At 50.6% G+C, this 27,669-nt stretch overlaps 9 protein-coding genes across 9 annotated transcripts; 5 read left to right on the plus strand and 4 right to left on the minus strand.

Moving 5' to 3' along the window:
- Nucleotides 1-16: 16 nt before the first annotated feature.
- PV06_00901 (uncharacterized protein) lies at nucleotides 17-2,884 on the plus strand (the record flags this gene model as incomplete). The annotated part of the gene is made up of 2 exons (XM_016401462.1): nucleotides 17-86; nucleotides 333-2,884. 2 exons carry the CDS (start codon nucleotides 17-19, stop codon nucleotides 2,882-2,884), a joined length of 2,622 nt encoding a protein of 873 aa, XP_016268515.1.
- A 449-nt stretch (nucleotides 2,885-3,333) lies between these two features.
- Nucleotides 3,334-5,115, minus strand: PV06_00902 (uncharacterized protein; the record flags this gene model as incomplete). Its single annotated transcript, XM_016401463.1, has 1 exon — nucleotides 3,334-5,115. The coding sequence occupies one exon, from the start codon at nucleotides 5,113-5,115 to the stop codon at nucleotides 3,334-3,336; it is 1,782 nt and encodes a 593-aa protein (XP_016268516.1).
- A 286-nt stretch (nucleotides 5,116-5,401) lies between these two features.
- Nucleotides 5,402-7,576, minus strand: PV06_00903 (uncharacterized protein; the record flags this gene model as incomplete). The annotated part of the gene is made up of 1 exon (XM_016401464.1): nucleotides 5,402-7,576. The coding sequence occupies one exon, from the start codon at nucleotides 7,574-7,576 to the stop codon at nucleotides 5,402-5,404; it is 2,175 nt and encodes a 724-aa protein (XP_016268517.1).
- A 3,592-nt stretch (nucleotides 7,577-11,168) lies between these two features.
- Nucleotides 11,169-12,985, plus strand: PV06_00904 (uncharacterized protein). Its single transcript, XM_016401465.1, has one exon. The coding sequence runs from the start codon at nucleotides 11,306-11,308 to the stop codon at nucleotides 12,836-12,838; it is 1,533 nt and encodes a 510-aa protein (XP_016268518.1). The 5' UTR covers nucleotides 11,169-11,305; the 3' UTR covers nucleotides 12,839-12,985.
- Nucleotides 12,986-13,180: 195 nt separating this feature from the next.
- On the minus strand, nucleotides 13,181-14,909 carry PV06_00905 (uncharacterized protein; the record flags this gene model as incomplete). The annotated part of the gene is made up of 3 exons (XM_016401466.1): nucleotides 14,370-14,909; nucleotides 13,794-14,288; nucleotides 13,181-13,677 (listed from the first exon to the last, which is right to left on the minus strand). Exons 1-3 carry the CDS (start codon nucleotides 14,581-14,583, stop codon nucleotides 13,181-13,183), a joined length of 1,206 nt encoding a protein of 401 aa, XP_016268519.1. The 5' UTR covers nucleotides 14,584-14,909.
- Nucleotides 14,910-15,837: 928 nt separating this feature from the next.
- On the plus strand, nucleotides 15,838-18,793 carry PV06_00906 (uncharacterized protein). Its single transcript, XM_016401467.1, has one exon. The coding sequence runs from the start codon at nucleotides 15,909-15,911 to the stop codon at nucleotides 18,597-18,599; it is 2,691 nt and encodes an 896-aa protein (XP_016268520.1). The 5' UTR covers nucleotides 15,838-15,908; the 3' UTR covers nucleotides 18,600-18,793.
- Nucleotides 18,794-21,597: 2,804 nt separating this feature from the next.
- On the plus strand, nucleotides 21,598-23,008 carry PV06_00907 (proteasome subunit alpha type-5). Its single transcript, XM_016401468.1, has 5 exons — nucleotides 21,598-21,762; nucleotides 21,821-21,833; nucleotides 21,903-21,981; nucleotides 22,037-22,383; nucleotides 22,437-23,008. The coding sequence occupies exons 1-5, from the start codon at nucleotides 21,738-21,740 to the stop codon at nucleotides 22,711-22,713; spliced, it is 741 nt and encodes a 246-aa protein (XP_016268521.1). The 5' UTR covers nucleotides 21,598-21,737; the 3' UTR covers nucleotides 22,714-23,008.
- Nucleotides 22,828-24,705, minus strand: PV06_00908 (uncharacterized protein). The gene is made up of 7 exons (XM_016401469.1): nucleotides 24,349-24,705; nucleotides 24,257-24,292; nucleotides 23,873-24,166; nucleotides 23,675-23,811; nucleotides 23,423-23,618; nucleotides 23,153-23,367; nucleotides 22,828-23,102 (listed from the first exon to the last, which is right to left on the minus strand). Exons 1-7 carry the CDS (start codon nucleotides 24,489-24,491, stop codon nucleotides 23,017-23,019), a joined length of 1,107 nt encoding a protein of 368 aa, XP_016268522.1. The 5' UTR covers nucleotides 24,492-24,705; the 3' UTR covers nucleotides 22,828-23,016.
- Nucleotides 24,706-25,258: 553 nt separating this feature from the next.
- On the plus strand, nucleotides 25,259-27,406 carry PV06_00909 (uncharacterized protein; the record flags this gene model as incomplete). Its single annotated transcript, XM_016401470.1, has 5 exons — nucleotides 25,259-25,843; nucleotides 25,916-26,073; nucleotides 26,149-26,827; nucleotides 26,889-27,007; nucleotides 27,065-27,406. The coding sequence occupies 5 exons, from the start codon at nucleotides 25,259-25,261 to the stop codon at nucleotides 27,171-27,173; spliced, it is 1,650 nt and encodes a 549-aa protein (XP_016268523.1). The 3' UTR covers nucleotides 27,174-27,406.
- Nucleotides 27,407-27,669: the final 263 nt, after the last annotated feature.

Below are 27,669 nucleotides of genomic sequence, written 5' to 3' on the forward strand. Positions count from 1 at the left end.
CCACCATGTGTCCAGGATGTTTGCCTTATTCTGCCTCAACGGCGGACTGGGGGCTGCGAACCTCAGTCTTTCCCTTCGCGACGCAGGTATATGGTCCATGACATTTTGTACACTTTCTTGTTCCAGGCAACCCACACTTGTCCCGTTACGAGGGTGGCCGCAGTCGAGTATGCACGACCATGTGTCTTGCGTAGACATCAGAAAAGAGTCCTTTTGACGAGCCTTGGACAGCAGACTTACCGCCTCAGGCTACCATGGACGTCTCTTCTCTGGTCCACGCTGGCAAGTACCGAAGATATTTGAGATTGAAGCCCTTTGCTGACCTCCGATAGTGATCGCGGCGTTTGAAGATGCTGTCAAGCTCGTCCAGCGCATACGAGACCAGCGAGAGACTGGCAATGGCGGCGTGCGACTACCTGAAGAACCGACACGCGACCTTATCGAGTCGCTGTCTCTGGGACCGGCGATAGTCCGTGGTCACTATGAACACGACCTCAAGCGGTTCGGCGAACAGTACGCCTGTGGGGATATACAAGCGAGAGAAGGCATGAAAGATATCCTCATAAATCTACAGATGACGTTGATCATCACCCTGCGGACCGTGTACATGGACAACATGGATCTCGATTTCAATGCCCTCCAGACAACCTCGGACGACTGTCGTGTGAATGCCGGGGTGTGTCTAGGACAGTTGTCACAGCGGCTGTCCGGGGCTGCGAGAGCCCAAGCACACCATCCTGCTTCCAGCATGATGACCTCCTCGAACACATCCTCTGGCTTGATACCGCCGCTCTCTCCGTCCCTAGGGTATTCCAGTAGCAGGAGTACCTTTTCCTCTACAGGACTTCGAGATCCTCAAACACCACCACCACCACCACCACCACTCTCGATGGGAGACCAGTTTGGCAATCTGAGCATTTCCAAAACAAACCACCCTTCTTTCCTCGTCGAGCGCAAAATCTCTGCGGGTTCTTCTTCCGACTCTCAGGAACGCTGTCGTCGACAACAGCAACCAGTTCGTCATCCGAATCCGATTGCGGAGCAACAGCAGCATCCCGCAGTAGTAGCACCTCGTGTCGATGTTCTCCAAGTGGGCAACGACGATGCCGATGAAATGGAAATGCGAAGACGATCGTCGCAAGCTCTGCCTTCGGACGATAACATTCTAATGCTCTTCCCTGCACCTGGGGGCCAACCCAAGAGTGGTGGTTCTTCGTCACCGGGAGCGGACAAGGATTCAACTGCCAAAGCCACCATCATGCACTCACCAAACACGTCACGCGGATCGAGCAGTAGCCACAGGAGCCAGAACTCGCGAGAACGTTATGGCCCAGATGATTACGATGAGCACTTTGACCATGGCGCCGCCGGCAGGAACGATGACCGCCAGTACAGCAACTGCACAGTTTACGACATGTACAACCCACCCATCTCGCCCTCACAAGACCGAGATCGATTCTCGTCCACTGGGTCGGGTTCGAATTCACATTCGTACGCATCACGAGCACAAGCTAGCAACCACAGCACCTGGCAACACGTTCAGTATCTACAAGAGAATAGTCGTCCACCACGTATGCAGGTGCCACAGACAGATTCTCTCGATGCACATGCACATTCACAATCTGGTCAGCGCGAGACAATAATGTACGAGTACGACCAATACCAGTCTCAGCAATACATGCATATACCACAATCGCAGGCCTCCTCTGTTGTTTCAGTGGATCCACCACTCTTACCACGACGATTGAGGCCCATAGGCCCCGGTACGAACATTGTACCACCAAGCGGTGCTCTTCCTACCGTGTCGTTATCTGCTCGGCCACCACCCACACAGGAAACTCCTCAGACAATGCCATCACAACACCACCACCACCAGCAACCTTTTATGTCGTCCGCTCTTCTCAGTCCTAGCACAAGCCACAGTTCCGCCAGATCTATCCACTCATCCATCTATGGTGACCACCAACGCTCTACCTCGACCTCGACGGGACCATCATCAATCGGTCTCTCTGTACCTAGTAGCGGGCCCCTCATCCTCCCCACGGACAAAGACACACTTGGGTTTTGCAAAGGTGCATTCCGTTTACAGGCCGGCCTGGAACGCAAGGCTTTCAGTCTGGCCAACCGACCCCTGGGGTTCACCGGGACGGAGACCTACTGGCGCTGCGAAAAGTGCAATTTCGAAGGTCCCCAGTACACCCAGGTCAACGTGTCGTCGGACAACAGACGCAAAGGGAAACCGGAAAGGAAATTCGACCCGAGAATTCGCACTTCGGAGAGCGGAGGAATCAGGTACAGATGGGCGTTCTTGGCAAGGTGTCACGTCCAACTCAAGGGCATGGTTCCCGTGGGTGAGACCAAGGATGGCAGTTTCGGAAGTTTCGGTTGCATCTTTTGTTGTGCCGAAGGGAAGCATCGTGGGTGGATTGACGATGGCCATCATCAGAATTCTTCGGCTGTGGGAAGAGACAACAGCAATGCTAGGATCAAGACTGTCTCTGTTTCTGTCGGTGGTGGGAGGCATCACGGACTCGGAATTTTTGGTTCAGGAGGAGGAGGAGGAGGTAGTAAAGACAAGGGAAAGGACAAGAAAAAGTCGGGAAAGTCCAAACACGTTCAACCAAACTCGGGTGTGAAAGTTGTCGTCGATGGTGACGATGATGGCCAAGGTGGAGCCCAAAGCAAAAATCTCACAAAGTCGAACAACAACACACCCATCTTCGGCAACGTCTCGAGCTTCATGGAACATCTCGACCTCGTCCACCGGCCACAGGAAGGTTGGCCCAACGCGGAAATGCTGGGTCGGTTCAAGGTCGTCGTGGGTCGGTTGGCGGGAGTGCACGAGGACGGGTGGGATGTCAATTTTGTTCCATTCCCATCATGATCGTGATGTGTTTTCGGAGCTCTTAACAACCACAGCGAGACTCGAGAGGATTCAAGAATCACGATTTTCTTGTCCATTTGATAATTACTAGATACCTAAACCTATGTTAGACTTCAAACTCGGCGAGTCTCTAATGATCCCTGAAAAACATGATAAACTTTGTCCTAACGTTGTATACCATTAGAATTAATTACCTATTCATCCTGTAACAATACACACACACCGTATCCGAATGACACAGTCGTCTTCCGGAGATCTAATTACTGCACCTCAGTCCCCGTCATCGTGCAACGAGTAGACGACAAATTTTGACCTTCTCTTGCATTAGCAGACAGGCTTGTGGTCGATAAATCCCTGCTCCACGGCGATCCAACCCCATGAGTGCTCCCGCATACGACATCCCATCATATCCATCAAACGATGCTCTCATCCAAACCGATCCCGTGCATCTAACACCCCCGGAAGTGGCTACCCTTATTCTTCACGACTCGCCAATATCTTGGATGCCTTGGACACAATGGGCTGCTGGGTAAGTGTTCCGGTATGGTAACGTCACAGTGTTTTTCATCGTGGCCTTGAAAAGACGCCTTGAACAGACCAGGCGAGTTCAGTCTCTTTTCGCCACATTTAGGCTCGATGATGCGTGAAGGGTCTTGTCCAACATCAACCTGTTGAAGTTTGACATCGAACCAGTCGCCGCTCACCACCCTTTTGATCCGGTTGCTCTTGGTCCTTCCCAGACCCTTGGGAAGTGACGATGTTCTGCTGAGACCTTCACCCTCGTTGGTCGCTGAACTTTCGCTTCCGTTAGTTATATGCCCAGACATTGGGAGGTAGGGGGTGGATTGAGGTGCGTTGTAGTCGAAGAAGAACCCTCTCCATCTTCCGTCAGCACCTTCTTCGGGGAGAGGAGGTGTATGAATACGTCGTGCTTCGCTTGGCAAATAGCTGGTCTTGCCTCGGACACTGATGTCTATCTTCATAAACTCCTCGGTCTCTGCACTTGCCCTTCTCTTGACTTTGTATGTGGCCTGTTCTTCTGGTGTATTGGTCGGCTGAATACCCATTCGCAGATTGAGTTGACTTGAAGTATCAGACGCGAAATCAGGAAAGTGCTCGATACTCTTTTGCTGCTGATATATCGTAGACTGAGAAACAATCCCTTGTGTTGTCCGTGGACTTCTCCGTGCCTTCTGTGTCGCTGACTTGTCTGAAAGAGTTCTGCTCCTTAGAGGTTTCAACAGTGGACTTGGTCCTTCCGACGAATTAGATTGATTGACTTTTGTGCTTTGCTTGGCCAGATCATGGAGGACAGCACTGACCCGCTTGAGAGTATTAGAAGTATAATGCATCTTCATCGTGGTCGCGTGATCTTCAAGTCGTGTAGAATGTCTGCTGATAGGAGAAGGTGACTCAAAAGGAGTCTGGGTTTGTTTATCCTGCCCTCTCGTATGAATGATTTTCTGGACTAATTGCAGTGGAGCTGAGAAGAGACGTCTAGGATTCAATGAGCTTTTGCGAGATGATGAATCGACGGTAGGTTCTGAGATGATTCCTGTCCCCTGTGCGTTCTGATTCTGCTCGGAGAATGGGGTCTCGACGACAATGGAGGACCTTTGCCTTTGGCTAGAGGCCACCCTTTGTGGTACTGGTGGTTTCAAAGGTGTTTGCTCGGTACGTATTGTGAGTGTAGGCGTCTCGGGTGTCTTTCGTAGGGAATTGTTCGTGCCATCTGTCTCGAAGGAGGAAGACGTCTTCTGGTGAAGCCAAGCGTTGCCCGAGGAAGTCCTTATCCAGTGCGGTCGTCGCAGAGAAATAGAACGGCTCTCCTTTGGGATTTGAAAGCCAGCATCCGAAGATGAAGTACCAGAGATTGAATGAGGTCCTCTTCGGCATGCCTGAAGCTCGCATTCGAGATAACCTTCAGTCCCGCTTTGTTCGTGCCCTTCCTCGGATCGGAACATTTCAGGCTGAGGCGCAGACGCTGGACGGGGTTCGATTTCGGCGGGAAGAAGTTCGTCTATAACCTGGACACGATTTCGTTTGAGGACAGCACCAAAATCCGACTGCGTGCGATGGCTTTCCTGGACCAGTGGTGGCCGACGGGGGGTGCGACGAATGTTACTGACGGCAGTACTGGGAGAGATGGAGGTACTCGCTTCTGACGATGGAGTCCGCCTCCGGAGGGGAAGATCAAAATATGAAGGAACATCTTTCCGAGTGTTATTCATCGTTATAATATTCCGTATCGTTAATGGAGAAGTCCCAAAAGCTTGTCTTGATAGAGGTTGAGTGAAATGGCGAGTAGTCCAGTCACCATGACTTGAGGGTAGTCGTTGTCACGGAAAGGGCTAGGGGGTGCTTAAAAGCAGGAAGTTCAGCATTCAGAGCAGGTGCAATGTGGTGATCTGGTGCAGTAGGGCATCTCACCCTGACAGTGACATCGGCGTAACATCTAGTCAGTCGCTTCAAATGGCTGTGCAGCTATCTTACCAAGTGTCGTCGACACATGGGACACTATTCATTCAACTTCATATTCTTGATGTCCTCCTCGACGGACAGTAGTCCAAGAGCCCAATGAACCCTTGTGGAATTAGAGCGGTCGATCAAACTCCGGTCGTGAACTACAAAAGCAGATTCGTGATCCTTCAGAGCGTTTGAGGAGTCTCCGGCCATGGGAGAAGCATCAGGCCCCCTTGGACCCAGACCTGTTTGTCGGTCGTCGTGGTTGCGAGGATCTAGCTTTCGTTCATAGGGTGGAGCTCTACCTGCTTGGCCCATCCGTTCCCAGGTAGTTTCACAGGCGGCCGCAACAGCAGCAGATGTATGCCATCCGCACCTCTGAGAAATGTCTCGTAATTTGCTGATGGTCCAGCCGCGTTGTCCGGGATCCGTATACTGTACTCCAGCGAAGAGCAGGTAAAAGGTGCTCTCCATGCAAGCACCAGCAAAGGTGGGATCCAACGCCCCGGACTGGTTGTACTGCTGTGTCGCATATAGACCAGCACAGATCTTCCCAATTGCCTGGGCATGATCCCGAGTCAGATGGGCCGTAACGCTGGCCGCTACCATCGCGGCTGGAGGCATCTCTGGATGAGAACGGCATAGAAGTATTCTGCCAACATGGTAGAATGCCCAGATACATGCGATTCCCGGGTTTCTATAGACTAAAGCAGGCCCGAAAGGGGTCGCTATTGGAGTATCGGTGTATGGAAGGGGGTCGAAGTCTGGACCCAAAGACCTGGCAAAAAGATCAAATGCACTTGTAATATCCTCATGCTCCTTGAAAGCTCTGGAGGTTTCGTCTTCGAGGTTTCGAGGCTGCGTTGGCTTATTGTCGCGTGTCGTTCCTGTGAAAGCAGGATCCTTCAGATTTGCATCCATAGTCTTGAATGCAGAGTGCATTTGGATGGGAGCTTCAGGTGGAGGAATCATGCCCATCGTTGGAAGTCGATCTGGTGGACTCGTGCCCTTGGGAGCGGGTTTACTCTGACGGGCTCTACCTTCATTAGCACTGGGTGCTGTCGTAGCTTTGGAAGCATTCGTGCCCGCAGACATGTTTGAACCGCCAGATTTTCCAGGATGAGGACTAGCAGAAAAGGTTCCCAGGCCTGGGCTTTTGGATCCTTCGCTTTTGCCGCTTGCTGGCCCCTGAGGTCCGAACAACCATGTTGGAGGTCTCCATTCACCTCCGGCTGCTGCCAAAGCGCGTTGCTTTCGAACTCGATCTTTTCCACTGTAATCTGCTATGCGCGCCATGATCAAACAAAGATGGTCCAGGGTTGCGTAGGGATTCGCTGATCGTCCGAGCTGACCTCGAGGCGGACAGTACTTCCAGTCTTCGAATGGTAACATGAGCCGATCACCTCCGATGCAGCTTTGGAACACATCTTGCTTGCAATACCACCATCTCAGATCCATCTTGGCCTTGAAATCCTCGATATCCTTGTCCGTAAGACTCGCTGCCAGGCTTTGTGTTGGGAATTGAGGCTGAACTTGATGGTCATAATTCACCGAGAGTCCGGTCAGCCGGGAGATCAAGGCGGAATCGACATCCCAATCAATATCATCAAGGAGAGCCAGTGGTATCCCCGCAACACGAGCATAGTTCTCTTCTGTGAGAGCAAAGCGAGCCATCCATTGGTTGACCCTTGCTTTTGCACCGTTCCGCATGCGCCTTGCGTTGCGAGTCATCCCTGCGTAATCATGTTCAAGGACTAGGCTAGTGGCACCAGATAAGTGTAGATTCCAGCGAGAATGATCCCCGCTCATGACTTCATAGAAACCAAGAACTAGGACGGTCGCCAATGTGGCAATCTCGAGACGCCTCATAGGTAACCCTAAAAGCCGCCCTACCCTTCGCACCGCATATGTGAAGTGCTTAACAGCAGTTGCGTCCGAAGCTTTTTGTAATTTCGAGAGGTGTAAGGCGCCCAGTGCTAGAATTCCATGTGCGAGAGCAGGGTGAGACATAGCCATGGACGGGAGTGTGAAGTTCCACAGGGTTCTCGCCGGCCCAGCAATGGAACTGAAGTGATGTCGCTCGAACACGGAAATACACTGGCTAGTCACTTCCACAAAATGACGGAAGAGATGTTGATTGCGCTCCTCCCGGAGTGGTGAGATCGTAGTAGATGGTCGAAAGTTTGTCAGAGTTTGACTCGCTCGACGAGAAGCATTGAGCCGAAACATTCTCCTTTTGTGCTGCTCAGACTGGTCGAGTGCATGTGTTAAGTTCTCCGCGGCAGCTTGGTATGACAGATTCTCTTCCTCTGAGTCCACGTCAAATGGGTCATCAGGGTCATCATAATAGCCAGAGCCTGCAGATATCGGGGCGGTCGAATTTGGGAATGAAGCTCCTCCAGAGGATGGGGTGAATTGACGCGAACTATCCCCATGGTATTGCCGACCAGCATGAGGTTCTTCTAGAGGGGTTTAGCCAGAGCCGACCGGTAGAATGGAGTAGAATTGCAGTGTGTTCGTACCTTGCAGGTCACCATGGCGAAAGGGGTTTCGAGCGAATTGCGACGGATCTTGTGGATAATCACTTGCGCTCTGACTGTGGTCCTGGAACATCATCTCGCCTGGAAAAGGTGGTGTTGGATACGGCATTTGAGGAGAGATCGACCATGGTCCCAGTGGCCCCCAGCTATTCGTGTGCTGGCCATATTGATCATAGTTGGGCTCCGTGCGTGCGGCGTAGTAATTATGGTCAATCACTCTCGATGGCCCAACCAAACCCGGCGAGCTGAGCATGTTCAGGGCGGGCTGATCAACTGAATTCTGGACACTTTGCCATTCTGACTGGCTTGTGGGTCCGAGTGGTATCTGGCCCTCGGCGAAGGTGGGAGTGTACGCATGATAACTTGCGCTAAAGGGAAGGTGCTGGTAGGACGAAGATCCTGATGGATCAAAAGTTTGATATGGCGCTGTGTTCTGGGTCTCCGACAGAAACGATGGGTTAGGAAAAGATCCGGAAACGAAGGTTCTGAATTGATTCGAGCCCATTGATTCATCTTGGTCAAATCGTGGATTGTGTGGCTCCTGACTCTGTTGTCTGTAGACTACAGGTTGAGCATATCCAAGACATTCGCGTTTGGACTTGGTGCAATTTCTGCATATCTAGGACAATGGACATCAGAGATGAAACTCAACACTTTGAGTCAAGACATACCGGCTTCTCTTCTCCGCATTTTATACGTCTCTTCCGGCATGCTGAAAACTGTGAGCGAGAGACTAGCTTAGTCGGCCTGATAAAAACATAGTAGACTTACTCAGACATCCAGTTTTAGTCCGTCTCTTGGCTGATGATTGTTGTTTCTGAGCTGTGTCATTCTCTGGCGAATCGTCTGGCTTATTTGGAGCCTCCTCCGCATCAATAGAGTCGTCATCTCTGGGTGAGGGAGACATGGGGTCTTAATGGCCAGCGTGGGCGAGTTCTATATAGAATGTGCCGACGGTGAACGCGAGAGTCGAGGGTCGAATGTACCACGCTTCGGAGCAATCAAGAACTGGTAATAGGGGTCAACCGAATGTCGATGATGACAGCAAACTCCGGTTTGTGATGTTGCGTTCAGAACAAACATTGGTCTATTGCAAAGTGACAGATTTGTGAGGCTGACAACAAGAGTCTGAAATATGGACACAGAAGGGTACCAGGTATATACATCAGATTCAAGCATCTCCAGAATACCGATTCAAGGGCTGGCGCGGAGATCTCATGCTGCTGCCGGCTCCAACCACAATGCGTGCCAGGGGAAAAGCCTGGATTATAGTGACGGAAAGGAGGAGCCGGATACTAGCTTCTGACAGAAACTGGTGTATGCCCAAGGGTATATGGGTAGCTGATGTGATATTCTCAAGAATAGGAATGGTTAGATGCTGAGACTGTCTAGGCAATGTGCATTAGCCAGATAGCTTTGGTGGTGATTGGCCGGTTCGTTACAATCAAACAGAAGGCCAAAAGGGTTATCAAACAACTAGACCCCTGCAAGGTGCACAGGACAATACACGCTCCTGTGAAGGTAGGACGAGTGCTCCTCTTTGAAGTAGGAGAGGCACAAGAACCAACGGAGGGCAGGATGCACTGACGGAGCGTCTTTAGCCCATGTCATGCCACCCTGATCGCAACAACAGACTTGAATGGCGGGTGTCAAAAGGAAACATTAGCCCTGAGACCGGATCTCCAGTGGCTCACACAGAGGTTCGGGAAACATACATACTGATAGGGCTGATTTGGATAAGAAGCCTTCTCATCTTCTCTCGTTGTGACCTCGATGCAGCCTGTCATGTCTGTGAAGTGAGAAGAAATGGGGCCAGGGTGCCCTTTCCAGGGTAGCTGTGGAGCCCCTTAGGCTGTGAGCTTGCCCAATTTGGTGAGAGGTTTATTGAACGCCCAGGCTGGTGCTCAACATTCCGGGCGACACTGTGGTACAGTACCGTCACTAGGCACAACCAGCCGGGATGATTTCACTGCTATCATTCCGTGCGGTTCGGTCAACAATAATGGCCGTAGCCGTTGGTCCTCGGACCTGGCAGACTGTAGATCACAGCCCCACCACCTGCAAACTGTGCATCTTTCGAGAGGCGCCGAGGTACAGAGTCTAGCCTGGGTGTATCTAGGATTGCGATCGTTCATGCGGTATGAATATTGACATGTCTATGTGTACATTGACAAGATGCGAATCCCTGAAGGAATGGTATGTCCTCGTAGTGTGCAGTAGTCGATCAGGCTTGAAACCCTCCACGAGGGTCGTCAATCTGAGAAACATTGGGGAAACAACGCGAGAGCGGATTCGCTGTCAAAGGTCTTGGGAGAACGTGGTGTCCGGAACCTCCACCCGCTGTCAAAAATAGGGGAGCCAGCTTCAAGGTCCATTTCTTGAAAGAAAGACTTGTCACGGCGATCGTGTGACAAAGGTTTACTGGATAGCACGGCGGGAGATTGAGAAGGCTGGATGCATGATGCCGGTCGCCCGGGAACTGCCACGGCGTTCAACAGCTAGTTACTGTAGGTTGATCTGAGAGACAATTGTAGTCAAAAAGGCCACGAATGACCAGGATGATGCTGCCCAGTGATGGCGGCTCTCTGAGTATCTGGATTGATGAACCGTTGTGGGCTCAAACCATGTCAGATACTTGACCCAACTATTTTTAACGTGCAAGCCCTTCTGAGCCCGGTGCAGACCATAGTTCGTGTTGTCATCATCTTTGGGTCGATGGAAGGCAGGCGATTCGCTATAAGGAGGATCTAGGCTCTCAATCGGGCTAGTCTTTGCTGCACGATCCGAGCTGCAGCGGTTCCGGTTTACTGTCAAGAGCCTCAGGGCGCTGGAAAGAGATTGATGGGGTCTAGTCAAGCAACCTGTGCCGGGAATAAGCACATGAAGCTGCGCGAGAATCGGCCGATCAGTGTGCTCGACTGCTCCAGTGCGGAATCTCAAGTTGGCGGACTTTTTAACGGAGGAACATTATTGTGGTGGGAAAGACAGGGATGTGAAAATGGAGGAGGAGAACGATGTACGATGAGGAACAGGGGAGGAGAAAATCGAGGCGCTGAGGCACGACGGTAAACTTCCCCACCTGAGATGCCACTGTATAGTGAGCCCAACTCACCCCTGTAGCTTGACCTTAGTGCCCCTCAGACCTTCCCCCCAGGAACCTCTGTTAGGCTGCGCAAAGCCTAGCAAGGCCGCTAATCCTGGCCTGCCACTTTCCCACGGTACGGCAACTTCCCTTCCGTCTTTGGCAAGTGCAAAACTGAAGTACAATTTTTTTTGGTGACGCTATATCGATTGTGCACCATCTGCACCGAAAACACACGCCAAATTTTTGCCCAAGCCATACTTTATGCGACTCTCCTGTATCAGCTGAGATCTACACCCGCACTAGCATCCTGATAATTCCTTCTGCAGCGTCCCCATGTTCGCTACTCCAGGGTGGAATATCTCCCCAGCCTCACTGGTGCAGCAGAAGCAAAATCACAAGTCAAACCAGGCTCAGTCCACACGAAGTGAACCCTCGGTGAACAAGAAGAGGAAGAGGGACGTTCCACAAGATGGTCAAGCCTCGAAAATCAGCGGTTCCGATCTAGAAAGACTCTGGAGTCAGCGCAAGGATGCAAAGCCGTCACAGAAGCCTGCCACGGCGAAATCGCAGCCAAGGCCTCAGTCACAACCGAAGGCCGTCACAACTAAGCCTGATGCCAATAAGGCTGTCGCAGAAGACGTGAGAGACAAGGCTCCGCCGAAAGTCGGGAAGAGGGACAAAGGGGCAAGAAAGCACACGGGGAGTGGCAGCAAACATCAAGAGTCTCTGCCGCGCAAAGAAAGCCCTGAGCAAAGAGGTAGGAATGGCATTGATAACACCAATGAGCAGGGCGATGTCTTCCCTCGCGGGTCTTCCGCAAAGAATCTCGTTGCATCTGCTCCTTCATCACAACCGACAGCCAAGCTCACACCTCTTCAACTCAAGATGCGTTCCAAACTGACGTCGGCCCGCTTCCGCCATCTCAATGAAACGCTGTATACCACCTCATCTTCAGATGCCATGTCCCTTTTCACGAACTCCCCGGACCTCTTCACCGAATACCATGCTGGTTTCTCTCAGCAAGTCAAAGATTCATGGCCGCAAAACCCGGTAGACAATTATGTCCGCACGATCAAAACTCGCGGGCCTCTCAACTCGTCCCAAGGAAATCTCCTCCCGCTCCCCAGGCGCAAGACAGAATCCTGTACAATTGCCGACCTGGGATGTGGCGACGCTCCCCTCGCACGTGGCTGTCAGTCTCTTGTCAAGAAGTTACACCTCAAATTCCACAACTACGACCTCCATGCGCCCAATACTTTTGTCACAAAGGCAGACATATCCTCTCTCCCCCTCCGTGAGGGTGAGGCAGACATTGCTATTTTTTGTCTGAGTTTAATGGGCACGAATTGGCTCTCATTTGTTGAAGAGGCATGGCGCATTCTTCGTGGTGACGGCAAGGGAGAGGTGTGGGTGGCGGAAGTGAAGTCGCGGTTCGGACGAGTCACACGGGGTCCAGGACGTGTTGTCGAGAACAGTGTTGGCAAAAGGCGAAAGCAGCAGAAATCTAGGAAGAATGTCGACGATGATGGAGAGGAGATGGGCAACGAGGCCTTTGTGGAAGAAGCTGATGGCAATACTGACGATGAGACGGACATTTCGGCTTTTGTCAAAGTATTCTCACGACGTGGCTTCGTCCTTCGTGAAGATTCCGTTGACAAGGGCAACAAGATGTTTGTCAGTATGGTATTTGTCAAGTCTGGTGTTCCTACAGCAGGAAAACACAAGGGTCTCAAATGGAACGGGCATGAGTATCAGCGGTTACAAGACGGGAAGATGAAGTTTGTAGCTGGCCATGGAGACGACGAAGATATCCCTCCCGAGAATGAGGCAAAAGTTCTGAAGCCATGTGTCTACAAGACTCGATGAGCTCGATGGGGACTTGAAACGTACATGTACATGGATAGATTAATGGTCACGGGCGTGGGGTCTGGGACTTTCTGCAAATCAATCATAAAGTCTGTTGTTAGCCACCATCGTGGTGGACAAAGACTGTTCATGATCGCGACCGATGGCCGATGTATTTGTCTACTGACTCGAGAGACTACCTACCTACGATGGGTATTGTTGTCTGTGGGCGTTTGGGCTGACTTTGTAAGTCTGTTATATATGCATTGTATACATGCACTTCTGAACGCTCCAGAACACACAAAACAAAAGAGTGTTGTAGGCCAGTGGTTGACAAATGAATATATGCTTTGCTCGATTCTTTCAGGACTCGGCCTTGAATTTCTCGACACCATCACCAATAACCTCATCGAGATGCTTTCCTAGCACGTCCTGCCACAGAGGCTTGTTCTTGTACCGCGCGAGTTCCGGACCGTAGCTGTCGACGCTCGTCCTCAGCGCCATCGCGACGTCTCCATCCTTGGTTACCTCCGTGATGGGCGTGACGTACGTTCGTATCGAAAACACGATGGCCCTCGTCTTGGGCAGCCGTTGCAGGACCTGTCGTTCAACCCGCAGAAACAGCTGGTCCAGCTCGACGGGATCCAGGTCGTCCGGGTTCAAGTTGTGGTGGGAGTTGATGTGGAAAAGTTCCGGACTGTTGTCGATGGCGTAGTTGAACCGCATGACGGGCGATTCGACGCGCAGCCGTTGGAAGAAGCGGTCCATCGAGACGGCGAGTTTCTGCTCGTACTGCGGAACCTTGCCGGCGTGGATTTCCCAGAGGCTGTGGCCGATACGTTCTTGGATCTTCCAACCAGCTGGTGGTGAAAACAACGCGCCAACCCGATGTTAGCTTACTTCTTTGTGCTCTTAAACATGCCCTGAACGGCTTGCCCCCGGGGGGGGAAGGGGAAGAAAAACTTGCCAGGGAAACAATTTGCGCCGGCCCTCAGCCGCGTCACACTCGGATCTTTCTCGTCGTGCTGCATGATGAACCAGTCCTCCGTGGACAAGAGACCCATGACCTGCAGAGGGTGGTGGTCCTTCCATGTATCGGATCCCCTCCGCAGATCCCAGTCGTCGCCGGTAATTAGATTCTTGATGCCAACCTCGGTCGTCTGGAACATGGTAGGGTAACGGCGCGGGAGTATATCGACGAGAAGGTATAGTGCTTCGAAGGACGCTTCTTCGCTACCGGGGAGGTTCTGGATTGTCTTTTCGGGATGCTGCGTAAACAGTTGGAGTTTGTACCTGTATCGCTCGAGGTACTTGTGGTCGAATTCAACCCAGTTCTCTAGGGATGTGCGTTTGATGCCCATCGTGACATGGTGCGGGCCGTTGTGCCATGGTCGATATGGCTGCTCAGGTTGTGTTTTCCAGTCAAAGTTCTCTCTGGGCTGGAAATGTTCGACATGTATTGACGTCCAGTCTATGTCACAACGTCATCAGTACCTTATGGACTTTCGGCTTCGTTAAAAGATCTCGTATGAGGTTATCGTTTCCAACATACCTGGTTTCTCGACATTCTCAGTTTTGTCCACAGACTTTGTGTCCGCACCGGCAAACGTGGCGACCTTGGTGGCTGTCTTCTGAAAGCGACGGCTGTAAAGGAAACTGGTTGTGACGTAGCTGCAGAGCAACAGAGCGACCCATGGAAGACATGACAGTACGAATACACTCACTGGCTTGTCCTGCCAACTGGCGAGGCTGAAGTCTCTCGCCATGGTCAAGGCTGCGAGCAGCAGATCGAAGCGAGGACTCTGAGATAGCCGAAAGAGCTGTGATGATGACTTGATATCCTTCCGATCGTGTGTGAAATAGCAATCAGTCCTACTTTTCGTCAATCTTCCAATCTCCTTATACCCATATTACGCTGCCACACAACGACCTCAGCGGCTGCTAACGTGATCCAGTTGGTAGCCCCAGAGAGCCTCTCGCGGCCCATTCTCGACAATTCGCGTGGGAAAATTGCCACGTCGCCATCTTGATGTGGTTTGTATTCACTGACTCACGCGAACATTGCGGAGATCCCCAGCAGTTTTACCTCGGGCTCGGAATTGCATACCGAATTCGCATGCTTATCTGTTTGTGATCCTGGTAGAAGTAGATGGAGTAAATGGCGAAGATCAGAGCACGGCCCACATGTTCGGTGCGAGATATGTGGCTAGCGAAGACCTGCCGAGCTTACACACAACTGCCCAAGAGGATCGCCAGATAATGTCAACTCGCTGGAAACAGGTATTTCGAGACATGTTGTTGTTGTATATTTTCGTAGCAAACTAAAACCCACGACTATGAAAGTTCCAGGTGAGTTCTGTGTCAGATCATGTGGCATGCTAAACGGAACATCATCGAGCAGCGGCCCTGGCGGCTTTTAGATATTTTGGTGTGCTGTAAGTCGTCTAGTCGTAGAGAGATGCTCAATTCACCTTCTTGACGGCTACAGCTGTCACGACGTTCCCAATGACGAAGACTACATCTTGCTGTCATGTGGAAGACTCAACTCAATCCGGACGGGTTCTGTGCAAGGCTCTGACCCCTGAGTCCCAAGAGTCTGCCCACTCAGTTCTGGTGAAAGGCATCTACCCAGTGCCGTTGTTTAATTAGTGAACGGCCTTGGGATTCCTGTAGAAATGAGTTAACATTTCTTTCGTGGAAGGAATGATCGGTAGGCCTTTTCAGGCACAAGTGAGCGAGTCTGCAGGAACGAACCATTGGACACAGGTCGGACATTCCAGAGCCGGATTGACAATTAGGGTGCTCCCAGGCTATACGGTTGTGCGAGGTTCGTAGACACAGTACCGAGGCGTAGTAGACAGGAGAACATTATCGAGTATTGAAACAAAAAGAGAGCGTTGGGAGATTCCCGGTGCAATATGTTAAGGCCCGGTAAAACTTCGGCACGTGACTGGACCAACGCGTTGACGCAGGACGTTCGTGTTCTTGATGGTTGATGGTTGATGGTTGATTGCGCCCACAACAATACTGCGCTTCCGCTGTACAACGTCGTGAATTACTTGGACTAGCAAAATGGTGAGAGGCTGGCATAATGGCCTCATTGCACTATAGAAGTGCATCAGCCACGGATCGACGAGGCACACAGTTTTCTAGCGGCCCTGCACGCGTCAACTCCGCCAAATATCAAGACTACGAACGAGCGTCAGCGCGAGATACAGCCTCCCCGATATTTCCAGATGGCTACAGCGAGGCGCCGGACGGGAGACATAAACACACAAAAAGCGAGAACCGTTTCAGTGGGCTAGATCGGCGAAAAGAGAAGTCTACCATCACAACAACCGAAACCTTCATTACAAGAACAAGTCCCAAGAAGGGGGCCAAGGTCGCTGAAAGCAATCATGGCCGCCATACGAGCACAGCAAGTCCAATACAGAATCGACCAAACAAGGAGGAGAACGCTTTGCCGTGGGGCCCAGTTGTGTCCTTGATTCCGCACTCATCAGCACCACTTGCGACCCGAATAACCTCACCACCTCTATCGCGAACTGCACCAGCAGACCTCGACCCAATTCCACTTGTGGGCATGACCATGCAAGATCAGGAAAAGGCGATACTCGACGACTTGTTATATGTGTTTATGGGGTTCGAAGGGCAATACGTTAGATTTCGTGACTCGTACAACCCGAACGAGGAAAAGGAACGACTCAATGGCCCAGCATTTGATCCTCTACCGGGCCTTGACCCAAGCCTAAAAGATCTTACATCATCTATGCTCTCCATGGCGACGCATCATTGCGCTATTGAGGCTTTTATTGAGGTACAAAGTCAAGAGGAGTTTGGCTCGGTCAATCATGCTCTTTGCGCGGCAATCCGAAAGTTGCTCAAAGACTACCTTATCTTGATTGCACAGCTCGAAATGAAAGTGTTGACAGATGTCAACTTTACACTCCATCAAATGCATATTGCGATTATCCCCACCGCGCAATGTCTGGCCCAATTATATTCCCTCGCACAAGAGCTTCTGAAGAAGAACTCACTTCTCGAAGAAGACCTGGACGATTCATTGGACGATTTTGACCCGGATAACATCATTGAGCGTCTCAAAGAAGGTGGAGATTTGCTGCCGGGAAGTCTGAGCAAGAAGCGCTGCATTGGGGGTAACGTCTTGGGGCTATTGTCAAATCGTTTGTCCACATTTTCGGGAGATCCAGCTGCAAGGGCAATCCTTGAGATGCTGTTGCGAGAGTCAAGTCGTCCATACATGGTGATGCTTAATGAGTGGTTGCACCGTGGTGGTATCAACGACCCTCACTCGGAATTTCTCATTGGTGAAAGGGCAAGCATCAAACGGGAGCGCCTGGATGAAGACTATACTGATGAGTATTGGGAAAAGAGATATTATATTCGGGATAAGGAAGTCCCTCCTCAATTGGAGACCGTCAAGGAAAAGGTGTTACTGGCTGGGAAGTACCTCAATGTTGTCAGAGAATGCGGTGGGGTGAACATCAGCAGTAAGATTGTGGACACACCTGCGACATTCGACGACCCTCGTTTCCTCGACAATGTCAACAATGCATACTCGTTCGCCAATAAAGAGTTGCTGCATCTTCTTCTAACCAAGAACTCACTCAGAAGCCGCCTGCGGTCGATGAAGCATTACTTCTTTCTTGACAGAGCCGAATTCTTCCTCTACTTTCTCGAATTGAGTGATTCAGAGTTGCGGAAAAAGCAGCGTGATATTAACATTGGGAAGTTGCAGTCTTTACTTGACTTAGTACTGCATCAGCCTGGCAGCATCGCAGTGGCAGACCCATTCAAAGAGGATGTCAACGTCAGGATGAACTCTGTGGGGTTGACTCAGTGGCTTATCAAGGTGGTTAATGTCCAAGGAATCGATCAGGACAATCCAGATTCGATAGCGGATCAATACAAGACACCGGCTCAGAATTCCTCCGCCGATAAACAAAGCAAGGACAAGAGAGAAGATGAGAAGGACATCATCGGATTCGATGCGCTTGAGCTGGACTATGCTGTTCCCTTTCCTCTGTCGCTAATCATCAGTCGAAAGACTGTGATGCGCTACCAGCTGATTTTCCGATATACCTTGGCACTACGACATCTCGAAACACAACTAGTTGGCTGTTGGTCTACACATACCAAAGAAAAGGCATGGATTCACAAATCTTCGGACAAGAGATTCGAAATGTGGAAACGTCGGGTATGGACCTTGCGCTCACGAATGCTGGTTTTCGTCCAGCAAATGCTCTTCTTCGCAACTGCGGAAGTGATTGAGCCTAATTGGCAAAAGTTGATGGTCAAGGTAGATGATGCAGAACGGGACGACACTGAAGACATCAAATCTGGTCTAAACACGAAATCAAAGCCAACGGTGGATGAATTGATGCAGGATCATGTCGACATGCTGGATTCATGCATGAAAGACCTCGGACTTACGCAAGCCAAATTGCTCAAACTGCACGCCAAACTGATGACGGGCTGTGGCATGTTTGCTTCATATGTGGAGTACATCACTAAGTCCATCTACGAAGCCGATCCTAGTATTCAGGCCGGCAAAGGTGTCCCTGCTGGGCCCACGGACCCGGCGCGGATGAAGAGGATTGAAGAGTCAATCAAGAAATACGAGGAGCATTTCAATCGGCACTTGAAGATTCTCATCGATGCTCTGAACTGGTTTGCCACCACTGAAACAGTGTCATTGCTGAGCCTCTGCGGACGATTGACAAACGCCGAGGTGCAGAAACGGGATGACTTGTTCGTCTAAGCTAAAGGCCAAGGCATTTGATGTGTTTCGAATAAAGTGTTGTGTTTGTGAAGCTGTCTCCTATTTAGGGGAGTGCTCTTCTGGGTTTGATCGCCTCATCATTGGCCATTGTGTAATGAAATGACCTTGACGATATGTATGATTAGATTTTACGAAGGTTCCCAATGTTTACAGATCTGGAAACAATTGAAGAACACTCAAACGAAGAACTTGGATCACGAATCCTTTGTAGTTGGTCGCCTACTACGTAGAGTCCTGAAGTTATCGTGGTGCTACATCGACCAAAAGTTCGCGCCGAAAATCAGTTTCGGTTCCACCATGGTGGTGGTGGATCAACCGACCTGACGGACAACACAACGACCACCGCAGAGTCTGCAGCAGAACATGGTGGTCTTTCCCACGGTCATGAAATTATAACAGCTTGCTTTTGTGTGGCTTTTGTGGGATCAAAAGGATCCTTGAAAACCTGCAAGGCCAGAACAACACACGACAACCCATTGACCGGTGCTCGTGTCTATTCGACCTCGTTACAAAGCCGGGACCAATATCAAAATGTCATTACCTACAAGTTCCACGCTTGGTGCCTTTACAGGACCGACATTCAACAATCACGACTTTGTAAGTCACCTACCTTACCCCCAGTAGGTATTTACTTTCCAGGCTGGCCATTCATGTCAGTGGCACACGCGAAGGGAAAAGCAGAGCTGACCTGTCTTTCACAAATGATCAACTGATCTAGACGTCATATGCTCCCGATACTCCTGAACGAGCTCTATTGTCACAAGCACTACAAGACCTGAAAAAGTCCGGTCCACAAGAAGTGCATCCGTACATAAACGGTAAAGAAGTAAAGACTCCCCTCCCCCCCTGTATGTAAATGTGTTGTCCAGATCTAAAAAGGGCCAGATCACTGGCCAATTGACGGCGACTCAGAAATGCCCATTCGACCACGGCACGGCGGTGGCTCGGTACTCGGAAGCCACTCCTGAGATCGTTTCGGACGCCATCGCCGGTGCCCTCGAGGCCAAGAAGTCATGGCCAAAGACTTCGCTCGTCGACCGTGCGGCCATTTTCTACAGGGCTGCCGCCTTGATCGAGGGCCCGTACAAGTATAAGATGATGGCGGCGACGATGCTCGGACAGGGCAAGAACGCTTATCAAGCCGACATTGATTGCGTCGCCGAGGTTCGTGGAGGCCCAATTTCCGCGCGAAGATTTCTTGTGATCTGAGGCATAACTGACACTTATATGCGTTGCTTTTTTTTGTAGTCTGTTGATTTTTTAAAAATGTTCCCATCTCTCGCCGAGACCTTATACAAGGCACAACCACCGATCAACGGGTACGGGGTTTGGAAGTAAGTTGGATGCCTTGTACACTTTTTTTTCGATCGACTAAACGAAATGTCACAGCCGAACTGAAGTTCGACCCATTGACGGATTCGTATATGCCATTTGTCCCTTCAACTTCACCGCTCTGGCGGTCAATCTTGTCATGGCACCGATCATCGTCGGAAACGTTGTGGTATGGAAACCAAGTCCCGGTGCCGTGTACTCCAGTTGGCTTTTCAACCAGATCATGATAGACGCAGGACTCCCCACCGGTGTTTTACAATTTGTGCCCGGTGACGCTGAAATGGTCACCGATGCTGCCTTTTCGAGTCGGGACCTCGGCGGGTTGCATTTCACGGGCAGCACCGCTGTTTTCAGAGGATTGCTCGCCCGGATAGGCAGTAAGATGGATACGTGGAAGTCGTATCCTCGTGTTGTGGGAGAGACTGGTAAGTGGGATTGATATTCCATAAACCAAATGGTTTCACTTTAGCCGGAATCAATGCTCACAAGCATCCGAAATATAGGGGGAAAGAACTTCCATTTGATTCACCCCTCGGCAGACATCAGACACGCTGCGTTAAAGACTATACGAGCGGCATTCGAATATCAAGGACAGAAATGTAGCGCGTTATCCCGTGTATACGTCGCCGCATCGGTGGCGGACAAGTTCAGATCGATTCTGGTGGCCGAGACGAATGCTCTCTCCATGGGCGAAGCGTTTCCAGATTTCATCGGCCCCGTGATTAGCGAATCGGCTTTCAAGCGGGTGTCGGGGTACATTCGAGATGCGAAGGATGCCTCTGACATCGAGGTGCTTGCGGGCGGCGAATATGACGATTCCAAGGGTTGGTTTGTTCGACCTACCGTGGTTGAGACCAAGGATCCGAGGAGCAAGTTCATGAGAGAAGAAATCTTTGGACCCTTCCTGTGCATGTATGTTTATGACGACAAGGATTTCGGACCCGAACTCTTCAAACTCATCGACGAGACTTCTGAGTATGCACTTACGGGAGCCGTCTTCGCCAACGACCGGGCGGCAATCATCGAAGCCACGGAAGAGCTCAGATTTTCTGCCGGAAACTTCTACATCAAGTGAGTTGAACATTTTGCGGATGATATGACGACGGATCTGCTAAACATTAAACAGTGATCAATGCACCGGCGCCATGCCTGGTCAACAACCTTTTGGAGGATCGCGATCAAGTGGGACGAATGATAAAGCGGGGTCGCTGGGTTTGTTGACTCGATTTGTGTCTCAAAGAACAATCAAGGAGAACTTTCATACCATTGATAGCGTTCTCTACCCATCGAATTTATCATGAAGGAGGGAGACTGTTCGGGATGGTCAGGGCAATAGCGCGCTATGACACGTTGCTTAGACAGTAGGGTCCTCAAAGAAGGTGTACCGTTATTATGGATAGAGTGTGTCGTAATCGTATGTATCGTAGTATTTCTGCAATACAGGACATAACAACGGGCATTCGTCGATCTGAGAGAGTCCGAGCGACGGCGGACGTTGGAGGTAAACTTCGCGTTCTCGAGTTCTCAATGAGGCTCTGATGGCGAGGCTGACCAATTATTGTTTGATGGATCTTGGCGTGTTTGCCGGACTTTTGGAGAGCATTGCGCATGCATGAGCTTGCCTGGGCCTGTCGTTACTGTATTGGGCGGATACACCGACTGAAAGACACAACCACCAAGTTGACGAAGTCACACATTTTCCCTCTCCTTTACACCGCGACCTGTTACAACAGTGATCCATAAGCCTATCTCTACTGTGAAGACCCCCCTGAGAAATCCATCAAGATGTTTATCGCTCGGTCAGAATACGGTGAGTGCAGCATACTTTGGGCCCGGGCCAATACAATACTAACCATACTCTCGCCCAGATCGAGGAATCAAGTGAGTTTGGCGAGGAACTGCGAAGCGTGGAGCATCAAAAGAAGAAGGTTCCATTAACATCTCAAACAGCACCTTCTCTCCTGAAGGTCGTCTCTTCCAGGTCGAATACTCACTCGAAGCCATCAAACTAGGGTCAACAGCCATCGGGGTACGCATTGCAGAACCACGAGGTCCCAATGTCGCACTCTGGCTAACTCGCACAGGTCGCGACTTCACATGGCGTCCTCCTCGGCGTCGAAAAGCGCGTAACGTCCCCCCTCCTCGTTTCGTCGAGCATCGAAAAGATTGTCGAGATCGACAGACACATAGGCTGTGCCATGTCAGGTCTCCAGGCAGACGCGCGGAGCATGATCGAGCACGCACGGATCGAGTCGCAGAACCACCAATTCAACTACAACGAGAAGCTGGGCGTCGAGAGCTGTACACAGGCCATTTGCGACCTCGCCTTACGGTTCGGTGAAGGTGCGCAGGGAGAAGAGTCTATAATGAGTCGACCGTTCGGTGTGGCGTTGTTGATCGCAGGTTGGGATGAAGATAATGGACCGCAACTGTAAGCAGACCTCGAGACCTTGGGAGTTTATAGCGTCCTCACACAAACCACAGATATCACGCGGAACCGTCCGGGACGTTCTACAGATACGATGCAAAGGCCATTGGGTCTGGCAGCGAAGGAGCCCAGGCCGAATTACAATCAGAGTACCACCGATCGTTGACACTGGAGGAGGCCGAGACGTTGGTGCTGAAGACACTCAAGCAGGTCATGGAGGAAAAGCTGGACTCGAAGAATGTGCAACTCGCCAGCGTCACGCGAGAGGGCGGGTTTAGAATCTACGGTGATGAAGAGATGAGCAACGTTGTTGCAAGACTGGAGGGTGAATAGGCGGCTGTGTCTCAAGTCACACTTTTTCCAGCCATTGTACATCAAAGTTACGAGCATCAATTGGAGTCGGGAGTGCCAACGAGCATAAAGGTCTGGGCCGGCAGTGTATACCGCCCCAGGGTCAAAATGAATGGATTTGCCCCATATCGCTCTTCTCGATATCTTTTACATCCAGTGTACAATTGCTGCTAATGTCGATAGAAATCTTTTATATACTCGCTTAACCCTCGCCTGTGTATTGAATGGGATGTAATGTTTGGGCAGAGACTACGATTCCACCATCCATCAAAACTTCACACATCCTTACTCTGTGGGACGCTCGGCCTGTGGGGTTATGCGTGCTATGTGTCGGCGCTGGCCATCTTGCCAGTCAACGAGAGCAGAGTGTGCTAATCAGTGTTAGGAGGATTTTTCAGCTTGTTTCCTCGAAGAAACTTACCAGTTACTCTGTTGTCCCAAACAACCACGGTATTGGGCTTCCACCTGACTCTGGCTTGAAGATCTTGACTGAGAGCGATGTGGTCATAAAGGAACTTCAATAAATAGTCGCTTTCTTCTTGCTTGAAGCCAACGATATATCTAGTGAATTGGGGATTGACGTAAAGCGCCTTCTCGCCGGTCGCGGGATGGGTCCTCACGACAGGGTGAACTGACCTGAGGAATATCAGTGGCTGAGTCTAAAGGGGTGTCTCACCATCACAATGCTTACGAGATAGGGTTTCTTCTCACGATTCCGCCTCTGTTGAGTGCGCTGGTTGCCTGCTCATGACCCGAGTGAACGGCTTGCAGACCAGCCAGACGCTCTCGGAATGCAGGTGAGAGCCTTTCGTATGCCTTTGCCTGGTTGACGAACAAGGTGTCACCTCCGGCATCGGGCACGTCGAGGGCGTACAAGAAGGTGGTTCCTGCGAGAAAAGTCAGGACGGATAAAGTCATTCAGAACAGCTGACGGGCAATATACCAGGGGGTTGAATCTCATACGTGACATCGCTGTGCCATGCGATCGAGTTGGTGCGACTGTTCAAAAGATCGATGAAGGACTTGTCATCAGCACCACGGTGGACTAGGTGGACTTCGGGGAAGCCTGCTGGTGCACCACTACATTGGAGGTCAGATGTCAAGTCACCTGGTGTTCCTGAGATGTAACCACCACACTCACCTGGCTGGATGGATATGCAGTCTGCCAAAGTAACGGCCAAAATCAAGGGCCTTCTCAATTGGCAGAGTAGCGAAATCTTGGTCTCTGAATGCGACCACTTTCTTCTGGGCTACCAGGAGAGCTAGTTCGTCCTTGCCCTTGTCATTCAACTGGGACAGCTGTACTCCCGTGACTTCGGCGCCGATCGAGGCTGTGAGATCCTCTAGATGGGTACCTTCCTTGAGGAGGTTCGGGAAAGTAGGGTCGGCGTCTTTGCCATGCTCATAATGTTCAAATGGCTGTAAGGGAGGGTATCTACAAGGATAGAATAATATGTCAGTTTGTCCGGTGGACCACTGGGACTGAGGATGGGGAAGACTGGATATCATGTTTTCCAAGACTTACTTTTCTCCCTTCTCATTGTCCCATACTGGCAAATAGCTGGTATACCGTGAGCAAATTGACTCTTGATGACCTCGAATGTCTCCCTTGCTTACTTGGGATAGGAGGCCGGGGCGAATTTTCCAGTGCCTTTCAACTCTTTCTCCAGTTGAAGTTTAGTGGGCAGGATATCCTTGTATGCACCGACCGAGTGTTTATGCTGATCCGTAACGGATGTTGAAGAAAGTACTGCCGCCATGCTTGCTCTGTTCAATTCCCGTCTGTTTATCTACGGAATACAAGCCTTGAATTCACTTGGCCAAGATACCGTGAGGGGGCCCATGGTCACTTTTATATCACAGACTCGGAATTCGGCATGGGATGGTGATTGCATCTCCAACGAACGACCTCTTCCCGCAGCACGACACCAGCATGCTCACTGGCGCAATCGAAATCGCACCCCGCAGGATTTGTTGTCAATCTAAGCAGAGATGAAAATATCATCTAGCAATGGGTCGGCAAGTAAGTGAACTTCATTGCGATGATGATTAGTTGGGTGGAGAGAAACATTGCGTCTTCTTTTTTGAAATTGCGTGATCCTCGACATCAACCCAACATGGAAGGTACATGTTTTTCACACGCAACGTGCATGCTGTGTGTAAGGACAATGAATGGCCCGGTCGGGTGCGTACTCGACAAGGTATTCTGATAAGCATCATGTCCAATCAAGCTTGCTGACCGTCGAGCTTCGTGGCATTGAGGCATGGCTATCAGCTTGCCCATGCCGTTCCCATAAATCACGAGAGCACGCAATATCTTTGCTATCTATCATGGATACAGTATGGCTATGGACCACGTCATACCTCTGTGGGGATACTGCCATTCTCCGTCAATATCAAGTCAGGATGCTGTACAAGATGATAAATGGATAAGGTGTGAAACGGAGCGAACGTCGCCTCGACTTCCTCCCAGAGTTCTTGCAGTATTCATTCAGCCCAAAAGGTCTCTTTGTGGCGGTCTGTATCCATGGCACGAGGTTCTTTTAACGCTGATCCTTCGGGGTTGAAGCTCGACTCCGTTTCCAAGAACGAGACAGTACGAAATACTGTTCCAGTCGAAGACGCTTCCAGTTCGGAAAGTAGTTCCTACACCGAGGACAAAACTTTCATTCGTGTCGATGGTGAAAACGCATATGTCCCTATTGACAGATACGAAGGTCGCCATCGCTGGGACCCTGAATTTGAATGGGATCCGGCGGAAGAAAAGAAGCTCGTACGCAAGATAGACTGGAAGATCTGTACATGGGTCTGTCTTACTTTTTTTGCGCTTCAACTGGACAGAGCGAACATCGTCCAGGCCCTGACCGACAACATGCTGGAAGATCTCAACCTGAACACAAATGATTACAACTATGGGCAGACTATCTTTTATGTGTGCTTCTTGGCGGCAGAACTGCCGTCGCAGTTGATATCGAAGAAGTTAGGCCCTGACCGCTGGATACCGGTTCAGATGATCAGCTGGAGCATTGTGGCCAGTTGCCAGGCTTTCTTGAGTGGGAAGTCGTCATTCTACGCCTGTCGTGCATTGTTGGGATTGATTGAAGGGGGCTTCGTGGGTCAACGATCTTCCATACTTTCTTCTCTGATCAACCTTTACAAGGTGCTGTGGCTGACTTGCCTATAGATCCCTGATACAATTCTATACCTCAGTTATTGGTACAAGGGGAGGGAACTTCCTGCTCGACTGGCATGGTTTTGGACGTCCTATCAAGCAACGAGCATTATTGGTGCATTTTTGGCAGCTGCCATTCTCACCATGCGCGGAGTCAATGGTCTCGCCGGGTAAGTACTATACGGTGTTTCTTGTGGTAGATGTGGTGCCAGGTCCTGACTTTTGGTACCTTTTTTTACAAACAGATGGCGATGGTTGTTCGCGTTGGAAGGGACAGTGACTGGCCTTATTGGTATCGCCACGTATTTCTATATGCCACCGTCACCCTGTCAGACGGCTTCCAGGTTTCGCGGAAAAGACGGTTGGTTCTCGGTGCGAGAGGAGAAAATCATGGTCAACCGTATCCTTCGTGACGACCCTTCAAAAGGAGACATGCACAATCGACAAGCCGTCACTCCCAAGCTACTGTACCATGCCCTGTGCGACTGGGAAATGTGGCCAATCTACCTGATTGGTCTCTCGTTCCTCATTGTCAATTACCCGGCGACGCAGTATCTATCTCTCATCCTCAAGCAATCCTTTGGTCGATTCGAAGTCAACATGCTCACGATCCCATCATACGTTCTCTTCATAATCAATCTGCTTTTTTGGACTTGGGTCTCGGAGAAGACGAACCAGCGCTTCTTGACCGGTCTCGTCAGTCAGTTCTGGGCTATGCCATTGCTCATTGCTTCGGAATTGCTCCCTGCTGACGCCTCCCGGTGGGTCAAGTATACCTTGGTGACACTCCTTGTTGGTACACCGTATGTGCATGCTATCAATGTGGCGATTACCAGTCGCAATGCCGGTTCAGTAAGGACCAGAACTGTTGCGTCGGCCTTGTACAACATGTTTGTCCAGGCGAGTAACATCATTGGGTCGAATGTGGGTTTGATTCTGAATTGGTATTGCTGTGAAAAGAGACATCGTTGACACGAATCTACAGATCTACCGCAACAACGACAAGCCAATGTATCGGACAGGTAACAAGATTCTTATCGCCATTTGTGCCTACAACATTGTGTTGTTTCTGGGAGCCAAATCCTTCTATGTCTGGAGGAACAAGTACGTTGGAAGATGTATCCTTGAAGTTTACGTTCTGTTCTAATACAGTATCAATAGAGTTCGAGATCGCAAGTGGAATTCGATGACGGATGCTGAGAGGAGAGAATATCTTGCGACGACGACCGACAAAGGTAATAAGATGTTGACCTTCCGGTTCGCACATTAAGAAATAGGGCGCCGGCAAGCATAAAAACACACCACCATCAGCTCCTTCTCTTGAAGTATTGATGTTATGCGTCGTGGCGAATGTCCCAAGTTGTGCCTCTTTATTCCTTTAAGACCTTCGACGGCATCAGATGCTGATCAGACATTCGAAGTGATACATATCGGCCGCGTAGATATCAGTATTCAGGTCCAAAGCTACAAAGAGCATTCAGCCTTTTAATAAATCCACAGATCTGTATCAGATCAACCAGCGCGCAGAGTTACTTCAGGCGCCTAAAAGAGGTTCAGGCTGAATCGGATGATTGAAGGTGCCATACGGAGTACAAGTACTTGGATCCTCATGAACTTGGACTATTACGGACTTACCGTACTGAGCATCTCGTCGTATCTCGTCGTCGTACTCGGTAGTTACTGTACTCGTACTCCGTACTCAGTACTTGCTCCGTACTTATGATTGACGATGCGGGGAAAATAATCACGCCGCGCTTCTCTCCACC

The sequence above is a fragment of the Exophiala oligosperma genome (genome assembly GCF_000835515.1).
Source record: "Exophiala oligosperma strain CBS 72588 unplaced genomic scaffold supercont1.1, whole genome shotgun sequence".
NCBI classification, from domain to species: Eukaryota; Fungi; Ascomycota; class Eurotiomycetes; order Chaetothyriales; family Herpotrichiellaceae; genus Exophiala; species Exophiala oligosperma.